Source organism: Hydra vulgaris, chromosome 01 (genome assembly GCF_038396675.1).
Source record: "Hydra vulgaris chromosome 01, alternate assembly HydraT2T_AEP".
NCBI lineage: Eukaryota > Metazoa > Cnidaria > Hydrozoa > Anthoathecata > Hydridae > Hydra > Hydra vulgaris.
In genome coordinates, this window is record NC_088920.1 from 44,080,204 (window position 1) to 44,098,299 (window position 18,096).

General features: G+C 26.4%; 1 protein-coding gene across 2 annotated transcripts in view; it reads left to right on the plus strand.

Annotated features, from left to right (window-relative positions):
• The window catches only part of LOC101236066 (hemicentin-1), a 166,173-nt gene that overhangs the window by 119,265 nt on the left and 28,812 nt on the right, over positions 1–18,096 (plus strand). For both annotated transcript variants that reach the window (XM_065788290.1, XM_065788291.1), the window contains exons 35-39: positions 436–690; positions 4,120–4,365; positions 8,613–8,879; positions 9,296–9,550; positions 12,857–13,111. In XM_065788290.1, coding sequence (XP_065644362.1) covers positions 436–690; positions 4,120–4,365; positions 8,613–8,879; positions 9,296–9,550; positions 12,857–13,111 — 1,278 coding nt within the window. The remainder of the gene's footprint in view (positions 1–435; positions 691–4,119; positions 4,366–8,612; positions 8,880–9,295; positions 9,551–12,856; positions 13,112–18,096) is intronic.

Consider the following 18,096-nt stretch of genomic DNA (forward strand, 5'->3'; position numbering starts at 1 on the left):
GACTTGGGTGGATAATAAACTGACTTGGGTGGATAATATAAAATCTTTCAATACAACTTTACATCTTTCAAATCAGACTTAGAGTTCAGTGTAAAAACACTTGACAAAAACTAGTTCCGTGTAAAAATACTTGACAAAAACTCTTATTTTCTCTGTAGTTAGTTTTAATGGAGTTTTGAATTTTGAATTTTTAAATGTTAATGTTTAATTTAGCATTACTTTTTACAAACTGTTTTAGAGCAGGAAGAACAGTTATTTGATTGTATTTATGTAGCTACAATAAAAATATTTATATACAAAAAAATTATTGAAACATTTACTTTAGGATTATTAAGATTATTTTTTTATGTTTTGAGGTTTGTTTATCAAAATTTTTAAATTTTTAAGTTTAAAAAAATAAAATAAAATATTAGTATTGTTTAATTACAATTATAGATATCAATCAACCACATTTGTCTCTCACTCCTTCCTTAAGTGTTGAAGAGAACCGCTCAGCTGTATTAAACTGTTCAGTGAATGGATCACAACCTATTAAGTATACATGGTATAAAGATAATTTGCCTATTTACGGTTATTCCACCACAATTGTTTTTTATGGGGTTAAAAGAAGTGACCATGGAGTATACACTTGTCATGCTAATAACCTGGCAGGAACGAAAATATCAAATGCTGTTTTGCTGATGGTGACATGTATGGTTTACATTTTTTTATATAAAGTTTTTTTAAACCAGAAATCTTTTAATATCTGTCATTTTTAAACAGGCATATAAAGGCTGTCTTCATAAGTATATTTAGTTGATGGTTAGTAAGTTTAAATATAAAGCAGTAAAAGAATAAAAATGATGTAACTGATAAGTTAAATTATTTTAATAAGGCATAAAAAGAATTTATTGGCTAAATAAGAATTATAATGATTTGATTGGTCAAAAAGAACTACAATGATTTTTTATAAGAGATAATTACAATGATAATTTTATAAGAGGTAATTACAATGATAATTTTATAAGAGATAATTACAATGATTTTTTATAAGAGATAATTACAATGATAATTTTATAAGAGATAGTTACAATGATAATTTTATAAGAGATAATTACAATGATAATTTTATAAGAGATAATTACAATGATAATTTTATAAGAGATAATTACAATGATAATTTTATAAGAGATAATTACAGTGATAATTTTATAAGAGATAATTACAATGATAATTTTATAAGAGGTAATTACAATGATAATTTCATAAGAGATAATTACAATGATTTTTTATAAGAGATAATTACAATGATAATTTTATAAGAGGTAATTACAATGATAATTTTATAAGAGATAATTACAATGATTTTTTATAAGAGATAATTACAATGATAATTTTATAAGAGATAGTTACAATGATAATTTTATAAGAGATAATTACAATGATAATTTTATAAGAGATAATTACAATGATAATTTTATAAGAGATAATTACAATGATAATTTTATAAGAGATAATTACAATGATAATTTTATAAGAGATAATTACAGTGATAATTTTATAAGAGATAATTACAATGATAATTTTATAAGAGGTAATTACAATGATAATTTCATAAGAGATAATTACAATGATTTTTTATAAGAGATAATTACAATGATAATTTTATAAGAGATAATTACAATAATTTTTTATTAGAGATAATTACAATGATAATTTCATAAGAGATAATTACAATGATAATTTTATAAGAGATAATTACAATGATAATTTTATAAGAGATAATTACAATGATAATTTTATAAGAGATAATTACAATGATAATTTTATAAGAGATAATTACAATCATAATTTTATAAGAGATAATTACAATGATAGTTTTATAAGAGATAATTACAATGATAATTTTATAAGAGATAATTACAATGATAATTTTATAAGAGTAATAATGATTTTTTGGATTTTCAGAAATATCAGAAAAATTCCATTTCCATAATTTCAATAGTAACATGTCATATTTTATTTTGTTGTTATTCTAAATAATTCAAGTTATATTATATTTTGTTGTTATTCTAAATAACACAAATTCAATTTTAACTATATTTTTTATCTAAGTGTTTAGTGCTGTGATTTTTCTATTTTAAATTTTTTTTTAAAGTGTTGTTTTATTAAGTGGATGTTTGCTGTGAATTGAAAAAACTACTAGTCGATGACACTAGTTGACGACATGTTCCAACACTAGTCAATGATCCAATTTTTGCTAATAACAAGAGATAATTCTCAAACAACTGTTTAAACACAAAAAGTACATTTTTTGTAAAATAAAATCTTTTAGTAAAATTTTTATAACCAAACAATCCATATTTATCGATTAAAAAGACAAATGTCTGATCATAGATTATGATCAGACATTTGTATCAGAAATGTCAATATTTTAGATGTTGTAATTTGAAAAATGAATTATATTTTTAATATGCTTTAATATCTGAATTATATTTTTAATATGCTTTAATATCTGCCATTTTGAAGAACTCTAAATTTATTGTATTTATATTATTTTTGAATAAATTTTTTACATAAATTTGGAAACAATAATTTATTACATAAATTCATTAGGTGATTCAATAAAAAAAAAGTAACATCCTACTAAATGTTCAGAAAAATACCAGAGGTGGTGATGAAAAGCTTTTGCTGCAGCAGTTGCAAATGTGCGATTTGGATATTCTTTAATCTGTTGAAGAAGCTTGGCATCATTGAATAGTGCTCATTCAGCTAAAGGCTTCATTCAGAAACTGACCAAATATAAATGCCACAAAACGACTTATGTCAGTTATTACTATTTTTTCCTTGCAGTAGTAACAAGCCAATGTTTAACCTAAAACTTTGGGTGGGTCAAAAATGAGTCCATGAACATGTTCATTCAATTTCCAATCTTAAAGAGCCTTCAGACGAGCATTAGCCTGTTGCTGACCTGTACCTCGACCAATCTTTGGAACGCTTAGCAATTTTTCCATCGTTGCACCAGTCACAAGGATGGCATTTCTATTCACTTTTTGTTGACCACCAGTGATAATTGGTAAGAAAATTCCATCCCAATGCAAAAAATGTGAATCATTATAAGAGAAATTGACCTTGACAGCAGTAGTCTGACTTCATGAACAAGTTGTGTTGTTCTGTGGATTGTGCTGTACAGCAATGGTAAATCTTTTACTGATTGACTAAGAGCCTGAGTCACTGTTCCAAACACAAAGAGTAGGCGATGGAACTTAATGGATCTTCTTGCTGTTGATGGAAGAATGCTTTATCTTCATTATTTTTTTATAAATTCTGATGCATTTTTGGTTGATATATCAAAAAGTTCTTCAAGGTCAGTCTAAGGAATTCCTTCTTTTACTTAACAGCTGTCCATTTTTGAACCTTTGCGTTTTTTCAGCAGCAGATAATCGTTATAAAGTTTTTTTAACTTTCTTTCCACATTATCAATTCTTTGAGTTGGTATTCTTCCTCTCTCCCATTTAACAAGAACTGCATAAATTGATGCTCGAATTTTTTTCACTTCTTGTTTCTCTTCTAAATGTGGAAAAGTAACCTTCGAAGAACATCCTCTTTTGATGGAAGTCTGGCAGTCTACAGAGTTTGTGTAGATTTATAAGACAAATTGACTGGGTTAGTGAATAACATGTATAATTGTATATAATTGTAAAATTAATTGTAAAAATGTAAAAGTAATTGAATATAATATGTATTGTAAAATGTAGATTATGCCTACTAGTTTAGAAATATATAATTTATATTATCTGAAATTTCTATTCGTTATTAGTTAACTAGAATATTATTATTCTTGCAATATAATTACTAACATTTGGTTAATTTATCTTTATAATAGTTTATAAAGCATGGCAACCCTAAAAATTGCTTCTATTTTGAGGAGAATGTTTTGTGTGACATTAATTTTTTTCTATTACAATAAGAATCACCCTGTTACATATAAACTTAATATATATATTAATGCATTTATATGTTAATTTTTAAGAAAATAATTTAAAAGATTTTGTTTATTATCTTTCTTTTATTAAATATTTTTATTGTTTAGTGAGTTATGAGTGTAAATTAAAAATAAACTATTTTCAATTTAATTAGACTTAGAAGAACCAACTATTTTCAAAGAAGAAATTTTAACTGATGATCAGTATTTAGTGTTATTAAAATGCTCTGTTATATCATATCCACAAGCTCTGATAGTTTGGTTTGAACAAGGTCTTCTTCTAGCAGAAGGTCCACAACTTAATTTGAGTAGTCATAAAATGGTTGAAATGGAGGCTATTACATGTCATGCAAGTATTGGAGAATTAACAAAGAAAGTAACTGAAGTTATTCAATTTTATTGTGAGTATTTATTTTTGATTTTAAATTTTTTAAATTTACATTTAATTTAATTGTCAAAAAAATTTTCGAAAAGGATAAACTAAAATATAATTATACAAAAATACTTTTTTTTTTTTACTTTAATAATTGTCCTTCATACACAAATATGTACCGAAGCTCTAACTATTGCTTTTTCAGTATGATGCTTCTAGTAATATTTCATGCACTACTAAGTGGAAATTTGTGTTGGTGTGTGTATATATACAGGAACAAACCCAGACCTTTTTTTACTGTTTTTAGTACTGTTGGAGTTGTTTGTGTTTTACTTTTGCTTTTTTTAATTAAAAATACAAAAAAAAAGTTTTGGTTTAAAATGCAAAAAAAAACTAATTTTTTGTTTATTTTAGTTCAGAAAAAATGAATGAAAAAAAGTAATTACATGCCTTGATTTGTTTAAAACTGTCATTTGGTTACTAAGTAAACATTAGATTTTAAAAGTGAATTGAAACTTATTATAACCCTATTTAAAGACAATAGAATGTATGAAAAGTTTGTTATTTTGAAAAAAAGAACTATTTTAAAATATTTATTTAGAGTAGAGCAAACTTTTGCTTGTTGGAAATTGAGAGTTAACAGTTTTTAAAAATGAATGATCTAAGTAAAAATTTCTTAATAAAATTTTAAACATGCGAGTTTCAAAAAGTTTTGTTTCTCTTCTTTTTGACATTAGTAATAAAAAAAAACGATTACAATAACTTAACCCAAATTTTATCAAGTTTTAAATATTTTTAAGCTTAAATGTCTTGAAATGTTTGAAAAAGTTTTTAATAAATGTAACTTATTTAATGTAAACAATTTATTTTATTATATACTTTTTCTATATAAGTTCACTATCCTCATTATGTTAAAAAATTGATAAGTGACAAAATGAACTTAAGATGAACTACAAACCTTAATTGTTTCCTTAATTTTTTAAATAGCAAACTTAAAACAAGTGGTAGGATTCATAGATTTGTTGATTCTTTTAAAACTCAGTGAGATTCATTGATCTGATAATACACTTTCCAAAAACAAATAAATAAATATCTTGTATTTTTAATTACTTTTTGCAAGCGTTTTTACAAACAATAATGGCTTTTCACATAATTTTATAGATTGTGTACATGCACATTCAACTTTTTTGTCGCCCATTAACTTCCTTCCTTCTATTGTACAAAAAGATGTGTTTAAACTAACCACATCTACTGGTCTGGATGGCATTCCAGATGTTCTACTATAGCAATGTGCTAATAGTTTAGTAGCTCCTATAAGCCATTTGTTTGATACCTCATTTAACAATGGTGCTTTACCAATAAACTAAAAAGTAGCAATACTCATTTCAATTCATAAAAAGAGACTAACAAATTATCCAAGTAATTATAGACCTATTATTATCTTTCACTAAATAACCTTATCACAAAAGAGCAACATAGTTTTATCTGTAAGCGCAGTACTTGTACTAATATTCTAAGAATATCCTAGAAAGTTTTCTTGACTGAACCTTAATTCTGCAGCACCACATTTCTACTAAAATTGTTTATTTTGATTTTAAAAAAGCATTTGGTTTTGTTTAACATCTCAAGTTAAAAATGAAATTATCTGCTTATAGAATAATTGGCAATCTTCTGGATTGGCTAATTGATATTCAAATAAGATCACAAGTGATCAATTTAAACAATGTTACTTCCCACACCATATCTGTAACAAGGGGTGTTCTACAAGGTAGTGTTCTAGGACCTACTTGGTTCTTACTGTTTATCTTTAATCACATTCTTATTATTAAAGAGTTTAATGTTAAATTTTAACTTTTTGCTGATGATATTAAGTTATATTCCACCTATGATATATGTGGTTCTCAGTCTGATATTCATTTCCTTGACATTCATTGTAGATAAAGCTCGCAGATGTTAATTGTTTTGTATGAATGGAGTTGTACTTGGGAACTTCAAATTGCAACTTAAAAATGCTTTGTTTTGAAGTGATCCAAAAAAGCGTTCTTACACTGTTAAAACTTCTCCCTTACACAAGAAGTAGCAAATAATCTTCAATCAATGTGTAGCAAGTAATCTTCAATATATACAATATATATATATGTATATATATATATATACATATATATACATATACATACATATATATATATATATATATATATATATATATATATATATATATATATATATATATATATATATATATATTAGCAATCAGCTAATTCCTAGTACTGCCGGTAACAGTAACATATATAATATATAGCTCTAGTTAATCTGTTGATCACACTTTTAAGTATGATCAATAGATAATAATGTAAAAGTATTCACTTTTATATTCACACCCACACACCCTTCTGCCACCCACATATAAACATTAACACACACTTCACAGCACTTTCTTTGCAGTTATTTACAAAAAAAAGTCTTAAAAATTTATTCAGGCTAAACAGCCCAATTATGATTTCTCTTTTTACCCAACATAACTTGGTTTTTGTCAAAAGCCAGACAAATATCAAATAAAAAGCATTAAAAATGTCTTAAAATACATTGCTTCACAATAAAAAAATTTTTCCAGAACTTGTTGAGACAATTGGTGCACTTAATGCAAAAGTGTTCATTCCATATAAAATGCAATAACAACCTAGTTTTTTTCCAATAGGAAAATTGGAACAAAGTAAGATTTAGTATCAGATTTTATTTTTTCATAAGGTTATATAAAAAATACTTTAATTTTTGTAATTTTCCAATACAAAATTTGAATAAAAATTTCAGGATAAAATTTCAATCAAAGTTCTAAATAAAATTCTAAATAAAAATATCAAACAGTTTTTTTTTGTTTCTCATTAACTAATATTTTCTTTTGCAACAATAAAAGAAAATATTTAAAAAAATATTAAACTTCCATTAGAGTTTCTAATGGAAGTTATATATTTGTTTATTTTTATTTTTTTTTTACTTTATTCTACAAAATTTTATGATAGCTTAACATTTAAAAAAAATTAATGTTTTAGATCTTTTATTTTTTATTACATCTAGATTTAGATTTTTTATTTTTTTTATTTTTGTATTTTTGTAATTTGTTTTTTAAATGTGTTCTTTTCTTTTTTTCTTAGTCTGTTTTGACTTTGTAATTATCTTGTTATTATAAGTTAAAACTATGAGTTTAAAACTAGATAGCATTCATAATAAATTAAAGCAACTTGTACAAACTTCAAAAGTTTAAGAAACTACCCCTCTTCCTCCACATTTGTCCTAATTTATATTGCCTAATTTCAATACAGTGAGATTCAAATTCATTTCAATACAGTAAGATTAGCCAATGCTGTCATTATATGCAAAGAAAACAAATACATTGCATTCAACTACATGCATTCAAAAAGCAGATAAAAATGGGTAAAAAAAATGTTCATGCTATTTTTAAAATATTGCTCATTACTTTTATATATACAAACTATATTTTTTTGTATTTATAAGACTCTTGTTACCATACAAATATTTCAAATCATTTTCAATTCATTAACAACTCAAAATCTTAGCATAAAATTCAACATTAATTTAAAATCATAGTAAAATAATAATAATGATAAAGTGTAATGTTAAAAAAAAAATGAGATTTCAGAACAAAATAGTTAATTGTTATTTTATTTTTTTTTAAATAACAATTAACTATTTTGTTCTGAAATTAACCTAGATGTTTATGTTTTCATATTTGAATTTAGTTTTTTGAATTGCATATTTTTTTTATCAATGTCTCTATCATTAATAAAAACAGATTAAATAATTCAGCTTGTTCTTACAGAAGGCAAAACCAAAAGGCATTTCCAAATCCTTGACTTAGGATTAAAAAAAATTAAGTTTTACAGTTGGCAGTTTTAAGCATTTAATGACCTTGGAAGAGTTTTTAACTAAATCATAATGGAATTTTTTTTTTTTTTTAATTTCATTTCATTCATTCAAATAATGTAAAAACAAAAAATCTTAAAATTGAAGTTAAATATAAAAGACAGCAGCAAAAACAATCTTCTTGTTTTTAAATTTTTTTGAAAAAAATTGTTTGAGTAGATATTGAGAATCTCTATCTGCTCAAACAAAACCTCTTATTCAATGTATATACATGTCTATCCTTAAGGTATATACATGTCTATCCTTAAAAAAGTTTGAAATTGAAATTGTGACTAATAATATTATTATAAACAAAAAATAGTTTAAAATTTAAATGTAACAAATTTATTTTAGATTTCAGTACGCCTTTTATTCAAGTTATTCCTGAGGGAAATATCAATAGAGGTTCTACTGTCATTTTAACATGTTCATTTGATGGCTTAACATTATTTAATTCTTTAACATATTCTTGGTATAAAGATAACAAAGAAATATTTGGATATTCACAAAAAACGTTGCTTTTTGAAAACATTGAAATAGAAAATGGTGGTGAATACAAGTGTACTGTTGCAAATAATGAAACTATGAAAACTTCAAGTTTAAGAAAGCTGACTGTTTATTGCAAGTGTTTTTTATTATTTTTTTTTAAAATTACACATTGTTTATAGTTGGGCATTGTTTATATTTTTAATTTCATGTAGCGACATGAAACAAAAAAGTACTTTATATAAATAATGTAAAGATGTCTGAATTTAAATGAATTAAGGTATGCTAGTATATTAGTAACTTAAACTCAAATAATTCAAACTAGAAAGATGTTCTGTTTAGCAATTCTTGTGTGGTTAAGCTTTTGCTTATTATGTGGTTGTGCTGTGTTGGTTGTGTGTTTGTGTTGTGTAAGGTTGTGTGGTTGTATTGCTGATTGTGTGTGTGTAAAACAAAAACTAAACAGCATATTTATATTATATTAATATTAATATTGACAAAAATTAAAACCATTTTCTTTTAGTTTAAAATTAAGAAACTTTGCATTTTAGATATAAAGCCTCCAGTGTTGGGTTTATCAACTATAACACTCAAAGAAGGTCAAAATTTTTCACTACCATGTAAATGTGATGGAAATCCTGATGACATTAATTACAGATGGGTTAAAGGAGTTGAAGAAATGCTTTCAAGCAATACATCCATGTTGGTATTGAACAATGTTCTTGTTCAAGACACTGGCATTTATAAATGTATATGTAAAAATCTTGCAATGGAAGCATTTCAACATGTTCAAATTTTTGTTAACTGTAAGTTAGATATAAAATTGTTTTTTTTTTTAATTGTAAGTTAAAAAAGATACAAAGTTTGGAGAATAAGATACAGTATATTATTTATCCTTTTTTTTTGACATTTAGAAAGGATATATTATTTTGTAAAAACAATATCTGTAGATTGAAATGTTTACTTTAAATGTGTAGACATTTTAAAACAATTTTTTGAACACTAATAAGTAAAAAAAACATTTTGCAAAATGTTATAAAAAGCACAAATATGGATCATGAACAATACAATTATGGATCAGAATGGATGCGATGCAACTACAATTATGGATTAGAATAGACACAATTATGGGTCAAAAAGTTCAGACAAATATTTTATTCTTTATTTCAGTTTTAAACTGCTAAACAGTGAAAAGTTGGTTTTTAGTAAATTTCTGCCTCTTTTTAGACTTTCAGCTTATTTTTCCTTTTTTCTGCCTTTTCTTGTTGCTTTTTTTTGAGGTAATTGTGGCTGAGTATACAATAGTTCCTCACTTTTTTTTTTTACAGACTTAATATTATAAGTAAATTAAGAGGTTTGTATTTGTGATAGGTCATACCAAAAATCTTACTTGCGATTCTCTTCAAAACTTACCAATTGCTTAAAAATTTGTGCCAAATTTTTTTTTATGGTCTAAAAGATGTACAATTTAGTGGCTGAAGGATTCTAGTAGGAGAATGAAGGATTCTGGTTGTCTTTGGTAGGAGAGAGATAAAAATTAAATCGTTTAGCTTGCAATATTCAGCAATCTCGACGTTTACATGGCTTTTACAACCATCAACAAAAATTATGATAGGTCATTGTTTTTTTCAAACCATTTGACAAAGTTGTTTGACAAATACTCATAATTAGTGCAGCAGATTAGCATTAAAAAATGATTGAAATTGTGCACAATTGGATATAATCATAAAATTTTTACCAACAACTCAGAAAGTTATGCTGATTATTTTAAGATATGGTAGCATAGCGTAGCATGACCAGAGCTGGTTTAAATCTAAGAGGGCAGTTATCATCTTGGACTTATGCAAACCTTTATAAAGTTTAAACCGTTTAACTAATCTTTATCAAAATCTTAGAGAAGGTAGATCATAGAAAATATACATTGATTGCAGAAAATATACATTGATTGCAGATAAGAAACAACTTTAATAAGCGTATTAGTCTATATTAATCAATACATTGCTACATTTTAATCTCTGGTACATTCTCCTTGACAGCTGCAAAGAGAAGTACATTTTAAGTTAATATGAACTCTTTTACAGCGGTGTGTTGTACGGCATGTTTGTCTTGCATCTGCACTTAATTAACTCAGGACAGTATTTATCAGCTTCTGGAAGCATTATCCATATTGGATGCCAATCACTTCCTTCTAGCTTCCAACCCCAGTCACTCAGGTTATGTAAAGTTGGTGATACTATCAAAGCTTGACTCCAATTATACGCCTGATATGCTGCACGCTTTACATGCTACATTAGTGCATCACAGATCGGTGGAATATTGCCAATCTGCCAGTACTTTTGAGTAAAAAAATGTAATGGAAATTGTTTTCAGTGCTAAATGCAACCCACAGCTGATTGCATAACATTTTGTGCCAAAAGGAAGTTGCTATGATAAAAACACCCTTATCTACTGTGTGTATTGCAATAATCTTGTAACCAGCCTTTGCTGCATGATATGTATGTAAAATGAAGCGAGTATCAGCCTCTTCATGAGAGCATGGTTCAAGATTTTCAAAGGTACAAGAGCTTGAAGGCAGAACATGTTCTCCGACAGCTATTATAACTTTTGACTTAAGTAATTAAATTGAGAGTTCTTTCTCAGATAAAAATTGAAAAAGCTCTTTTTGTTGTTATCATCCCTCAGAAAATCCTGTTAATAAAGGTAATGGAGTTTCTTGGGATTGAATTTATCAACAGAAAAGTTATTTTTCTCTGATCGCTTTTGCTTCACAATATTAAAAGAAAGTAGCTGATCAACTGATCAAAAATAATACTATGTACACAGACGACTTCATTATTTACTTACTGCGTTTCAACATGCATGCGTTTATCAAAACGTTTTTTGTTAAACAGGTCATTAAGACATTTAGTATGATACTTAGCCTCTTGAGCAATTAAATCTGTGTTGCTTAACATGGTCAATAATGTGAAATCACACAAATAGCACACTTGCGGGCTTTAATATCCAGATCCAATGTGCAGATGCTGTGCAATGAGTTTTGACTTTTGACTCACTGATATCACAAATAAAACAAACTGAATGTGTGTAAACCAAAGTTTATTTTCTCATATCACTGGACATTGATTGCCTGAATGAACTGTGCTCAACATAAGTGCTTTGGCTTCATTTAATGATGCTTAACCCTCTGCAACTAGTGGTGAACAACAAAGACATTTAGCTGCTCGATTGAGTTCAATGGAATAGTAAAACATCCTACAAGGTTTATGCCACTTAGCCTTGTTTGAAATCAAAGTACTTTCAAAGCCACTGCCATCATTTAATCTCTGAATATAAAAAACTAGGTGGTAGCAAATCAGCCTGCACAAACTCTGGTAGGATTGCTGCAAGCGATTTGTAATTTGTGACGCTTTGAATTAGCCGGACATATCAACTTGTCTGCAAAGGTAATTTGGCAGAAAATACACTTTTGCCAGTCAATCGGATTAGGGCTGTTAAAAACATCATTTGATTGTGCAATGATATACTGCTTGGTCATAATATATATGTATAGAGGCCTATGAATAAAAATAAAAAATCCATTTTTGTGGATTGATTCATTTTTGATTCATTTTTGTAGATGATTCATGATTGTGGGATAACTGTACTTAGCGTTTTTCAAATCAGCACACATTTTCTTTTTTTACAAATTTTTTTGAGGACTATGCTTTGTAAATGTTTTTGTTTTTTATTTTTTGTTGATATAAATTTAAACCTCAACTATTCCAATTTGATTAAATACCAATAATAAATGCAACTTTTTTCCAGATAAAATGGAAAAAAATATTTTTTTTTGTTACTTTGATAGATTTCTTTGATACTATTGATACAAACAAACTTATTGATATTAGCTAATTTCAGTTTTACCTGTAGATACTCGATAAATATTGATTTTAATACCAATCAATATAACTTATGAGAAAATGTATATACATTGATACTTACTAATCCTTATTATAAAATGACATAATTGATGGTTTGGGTGTTATTTCCATGGCCAAACCATCTTAAAATCATCTCAAAATCATGATTTTGAGATGATTTTTACTATTAGCAAAATTATTTTTTTATTTTAGATCTTGGTCCTGCTTCTATTTACACAAGTTCTAGCAACATGAGTAAAGAAGGAGATTCAATAACATTGTATTGCTTTTCAAATGGTACTGCTCCCTTAACATATAAATGGAAGAAAAACAATGCTGATATAAAGCAATACAGTAATGTTGCAACATTGTATAACGTTCACCATAATGATAGTGGATTGTACTCTTGTGAAGTTATTAACTCTGTAGGGTCACAAAATTCTAATATCATAAATATCTCAGTGTCATGTAAGTTTTTTTATTTAAATCATCTAACTAAAGTTTGAAATACATTTATACTTTTATTATTCATACTGAGTGCAAACAGTAGCTGGATTTTCTAAACTGCCTAAAACTAATAGTTTTCTAGTGACCAAATTTATTATTCAAACATCCCAATCAAATTGCTCCTGTTAACTACCTTACTATATATATATATATATATATATATATATATATATATATATATATATATATATATATATATATATATATATATATATATATATATATATATATATATATATATATATATATATATATATATATATATATATATATATTATATATATATTATATATATATATATATAATATATATTTATATATATTATATATATTTATATATTTATATATATATATATATATATATATATATATATATTATATATATATATATATATATATATATATATATATATATATATATATATATGTATATATATATATATATGTATATATATATATATATATATATATATATATATATATATATATATATATATATACCCTGATCAGAAGCACCTAAGGGTGAATGTAAAGAAACTGAGCCCAAATTAGTGAGTTTTTACAAATGTAAATGCTCAGGCCAAGCATGTGACTATAGGAGTCTTTATGAATTAAAGGAAGATAACCATCAACACTAAGATCACAAGATGAAACAGCAAATCTTTTGTAAGTTTAATTAAATTATTTAAACAACAGTAACAAAAAGTTAAACAACAAACAAAATGAAATATTAAATGAAAATATCAACAAAAAACATAGATAAAATACTTCAAGTTAGTGGTACTTATTGTTTCTGGATTATTTTGATTTATATAAGTATTTTTAAAATTCGAATATTGTTGAAATATTTTGTCAGTATGTAATCTATTAATAATTGATAGTAAAAATATTAAAATAAATAAAACTAAATCAAAGTGCTTTTTAAAACTATATATATTTTCACAATATTTGTGCTTTCAATGTTACTTGCTAGATTTTCGAAACTAGAATTTTTCAAACTATTAATCTATTTAGTAATGTATAGTTAACAACTGGTTTAAGGCTTTTTTATTTAAAAAAAATGGTTTTCGGTTTTGAGAAAACTGAACAAAAAACTGGTTATATAAATATACATATATATATGTGTGTATATATATATATATATATATATATATATATATATATATATATATATATATATATATATATATATATATGTGTGTGTGTGTGTGTATATATATATATATATATATATATACACACATATTTCTCTTTAGAAACTTCTGTGGAATATGCTTTTCTTTCCTGCTGAGAAGAATTTTTATGTTTATACTTGCGATCTTTTTAATGTGTTCTCTGTTAAACCAATATAATTAAAACTGTTAGCCTGTACTGTTGTTTTAAAGTTGCAAGTGAAAGTTATATTTTTACTAAGACAAAAGCTTTGCAAAGGAAAAGTGGAAACAAATTAATAACTACATTAGTAAAATATTTTTTCTGAAAAACATTTCTTATTGCAGATAAATCACATTATATTCTTTTTACAATAAACTTTTTAATGAAAGCATAACCAGAGCTTACAAAAAACCTGAGAGTTTGCAATAACATTAATTTAGTAGCTAAACATGTCAAAAAAATTATTCAAAGCAAACGATTGTTTCAAACAAATTTTATTTTTAATTACACTCCTCAAAACCATATGAAATCTATTAAATGTCAAAACAATCTTTTGACAAAGCATTAAGTTTTAGGTTGGTTATCCATTCAGAGTGAAATCAGAATAATGTTTAGAACAAACTTCCATCATATCTCAAGATTTAAATGTAGTTATGTTTATTTATAGGTTTATTAAATGTACAAAATGTATTAAAATTTAATTTAACTAAACTGATGTTTAATAATTTGATTATTATAAATATTATTTATATTAAGCTTTTTTTTATTTATTTGTCTTGTTGATAGTGATACTATATATTTACTATTATAAAGTATAGTAAAATATACAGTTTACTGAATATACAGTTTACTGAATATATAGTTCAGTTTAGTTTACTGAATATACAGTTTATTGAATATTTCCTTTGTTTTCAGTGATTTACTATAAAAAGTACCACAAGATTACTTGTGGTGCAATATTTTTTTACAATATGGGTAGCTCATATCTTTGTTATATAGGGCTGTTTTATTTTAAAAATGATGACTTAAAGATAAAAAAATTATTTTAAAAATGATGACTTAAAGATAAAAAAATGAAAAGAAATTTTTTTTTTTCTGTAATAAAAATTCTTCATCTAAATAATACTTGTCCAAAAATAAACCCTAAGTCATATACAGAGATATCAGACATCACAAATAACAATATAAGCCAGACAGAGTATATATGTGCAGTGAATGAATATATATATATATATATATATATATATATATATATATTTATATATATATATATATATAGATATATATATATATATATATTTATATATATATATATATATAGCATAACAGAAGCGCTATTAGGTGCACTCGAAATATATGAAATTGGTGTTTTAGGTCATAAAAAAATTTGTTAAAATAGATTTTGTAATGTCCAGTTTTAATTTAAGGTCAGATCAGGTCATCCTGCTACTGGTAACATATAACCCTGTACAACCTGCTTCATGCTCTGCTGGCTTGTAGGATATGCTTTTTTTTAAATATGCAAGGAGAAACTACCTCTGAATTAAAACAGCCCCTGCCTCGATAAAAATACTTATCTTGGGCAGACGTTAAATACATCCAGCTACTGTCTTGTATAAAGCCTCCTAGGCAAAGACTTAAGGGGTAACAGATTCTATCTGTTGACCAACCTCTCACCCCTTCTTCATCTATTAGGCTGGTGTAGATGTATTTATAATACATTGTTTGGGATGCTGGATCTTCTTGACTCAATTTATTAGTTTTGCTTGTGTCTATGTTTTTATGACTAGGCAACTCATTCTATTATCTCCTAATGAGGGTACAGCTCTAAAACTCAGTTTTATGGTTCTGTGGCCAGTTTGTAGTCAGGTGTCCTGAACTCTGTGGTAGCTCTCAGAGAAGCTGATTCCATCAACAGCTGTAAAATATCAAAGTACTAACAGTGCCATGTTCCTCATGAATGGTGTACCTGTTTGTACTTTTGGTGTGGATTGTCCAGGCCACATTTATAGCCCTTTGCTACGGCTTAGGATTTATTAATACTAATGATGCAATTGCTTGGACTATTAAACAGTGTACTGAGTATTATCTGTGATTTGAGTCAAGTTCTTTAAGAAATTCAAAAATATCTAAAGTACCCAAAACTTTAAAACACAAAAAACCATCATCATCACCAAGTTCTCTAAATCTATCATTCACTTATATTCGTGGTCTTTGAAGTAACTTTTCTTCTGTTGAGTCTTATCTCTTGCAAAGCTCACCAGACCTACTTTCTCTTTGTGAGACTAATTTGAGTTCGGCTGTCTCATCTTGTGATCTTAGTGTTGATGGTTATCTCCTTTTACTTTGTAAAGACTCTAATATCCCATTCTTGGCCTGGGCATTTACATTCATAAGAATTCACGCATTTGTCAGGAAACCACAGACTATTCTTTTATGTGCTTTTGTTTAGCTTCACTCTATCTTTTTTTTCTTTGTTTTATATTGCTCTCCTTTATCTCAAGACTGCACTCTTTTGATCTTATTTCTGATCAAATTGACCAAGCCCTTTCTCTTTATCCTTCAGCCAATACAATTGGTGATTTGTACCCTTAGGTGTTTCTGATTATGGTTTGATCTCTCTAAAACTATTATCTCATTCTTCTTCATCATCAGAATCCCCCTATCATTGCACCTCTTACAACTATCTGACTGGGACTCTTTCCGTGATTTTCTTTGTGATGGTCCTTGGGTAGAAATCTTTTGTCTTCTAACAAATGTGGTTCTTCTCGTTCATAACTTCTTGGATTTAGGCTGGTATGCAATCTTTTATTCCCTCTCGGCAATTCCAATTCAAGCCTAACTCTTTTCCTTGGTTTTCCTCTCATTCTGCTGCTAAAATTTCCAATTGAAACCATTGGTTTCATATTAATCAGCAAACCAGTTCTTCTGAAAAAAGATATTTATTTACTATTGTTAGAAACTGCTGTAAAATAAAGTTTTGTCTAATGCCAAAGCCCGCTATTCTCAGGTCACAATATCTCGTATATTATTTCAAAAATTAGCCTCTTATGACTTCTAGAGAATCTTTAACAGTATCTATAATAAGAGCAAATCTGTTATTCCACTTCTCTTATATAGTTCAGATTTTGTCACCTCACCTAAAGAAAAGGCTGAACTCTTTGCTAAGAACTTTTTATCAATATTATCTCTTGATTCCACTAGTCGCGTTCTACCTGATATAGTTGATAAACAGGTTTGTCCATTTCCTGATTTCATATCACTCCAGCTTCTATATCTAAAGTAATTTCTTGCTTAGACTCTTTTACAGTTTGTGGTTCATTTATAGTCTTACAGAAGTGTTTTCTGGAGCTGTTGTCTATACTTTCAAAACTATTTACTAAGTGCCTATCAGATTCTTGTTTTCCATCCTGCTGAAAAGCGGCATCTGTTATCCCTATTTTCAAAAATTCTGAAGAGTGATCTGACTCATCTAACATATCATTAGTCTTTCTTCCTAACATGAGCAAGGTTTTCGAGTGTTTAATTAACAAACACTTAATCTCTCATCTTGAATCTAATAACTTACTTTCTGATCATCAATTCGGATTTCAATCTTCTTTTTCTACTGTTGATTTGTTAATGGTAATAACTGATAGGTTTTATCATGCATTAGATAAATGGTTAAATTAAATAAAGGCTAAGGCTATCGCTCTCGACATTTCTAAAGCCTTTGATAAATTTTGTTATGCTGATCTTCTCCATAAGCTTTCTTCTTACGGTCTATCATGTAGCCAGTAGTGAGCTCTCTGT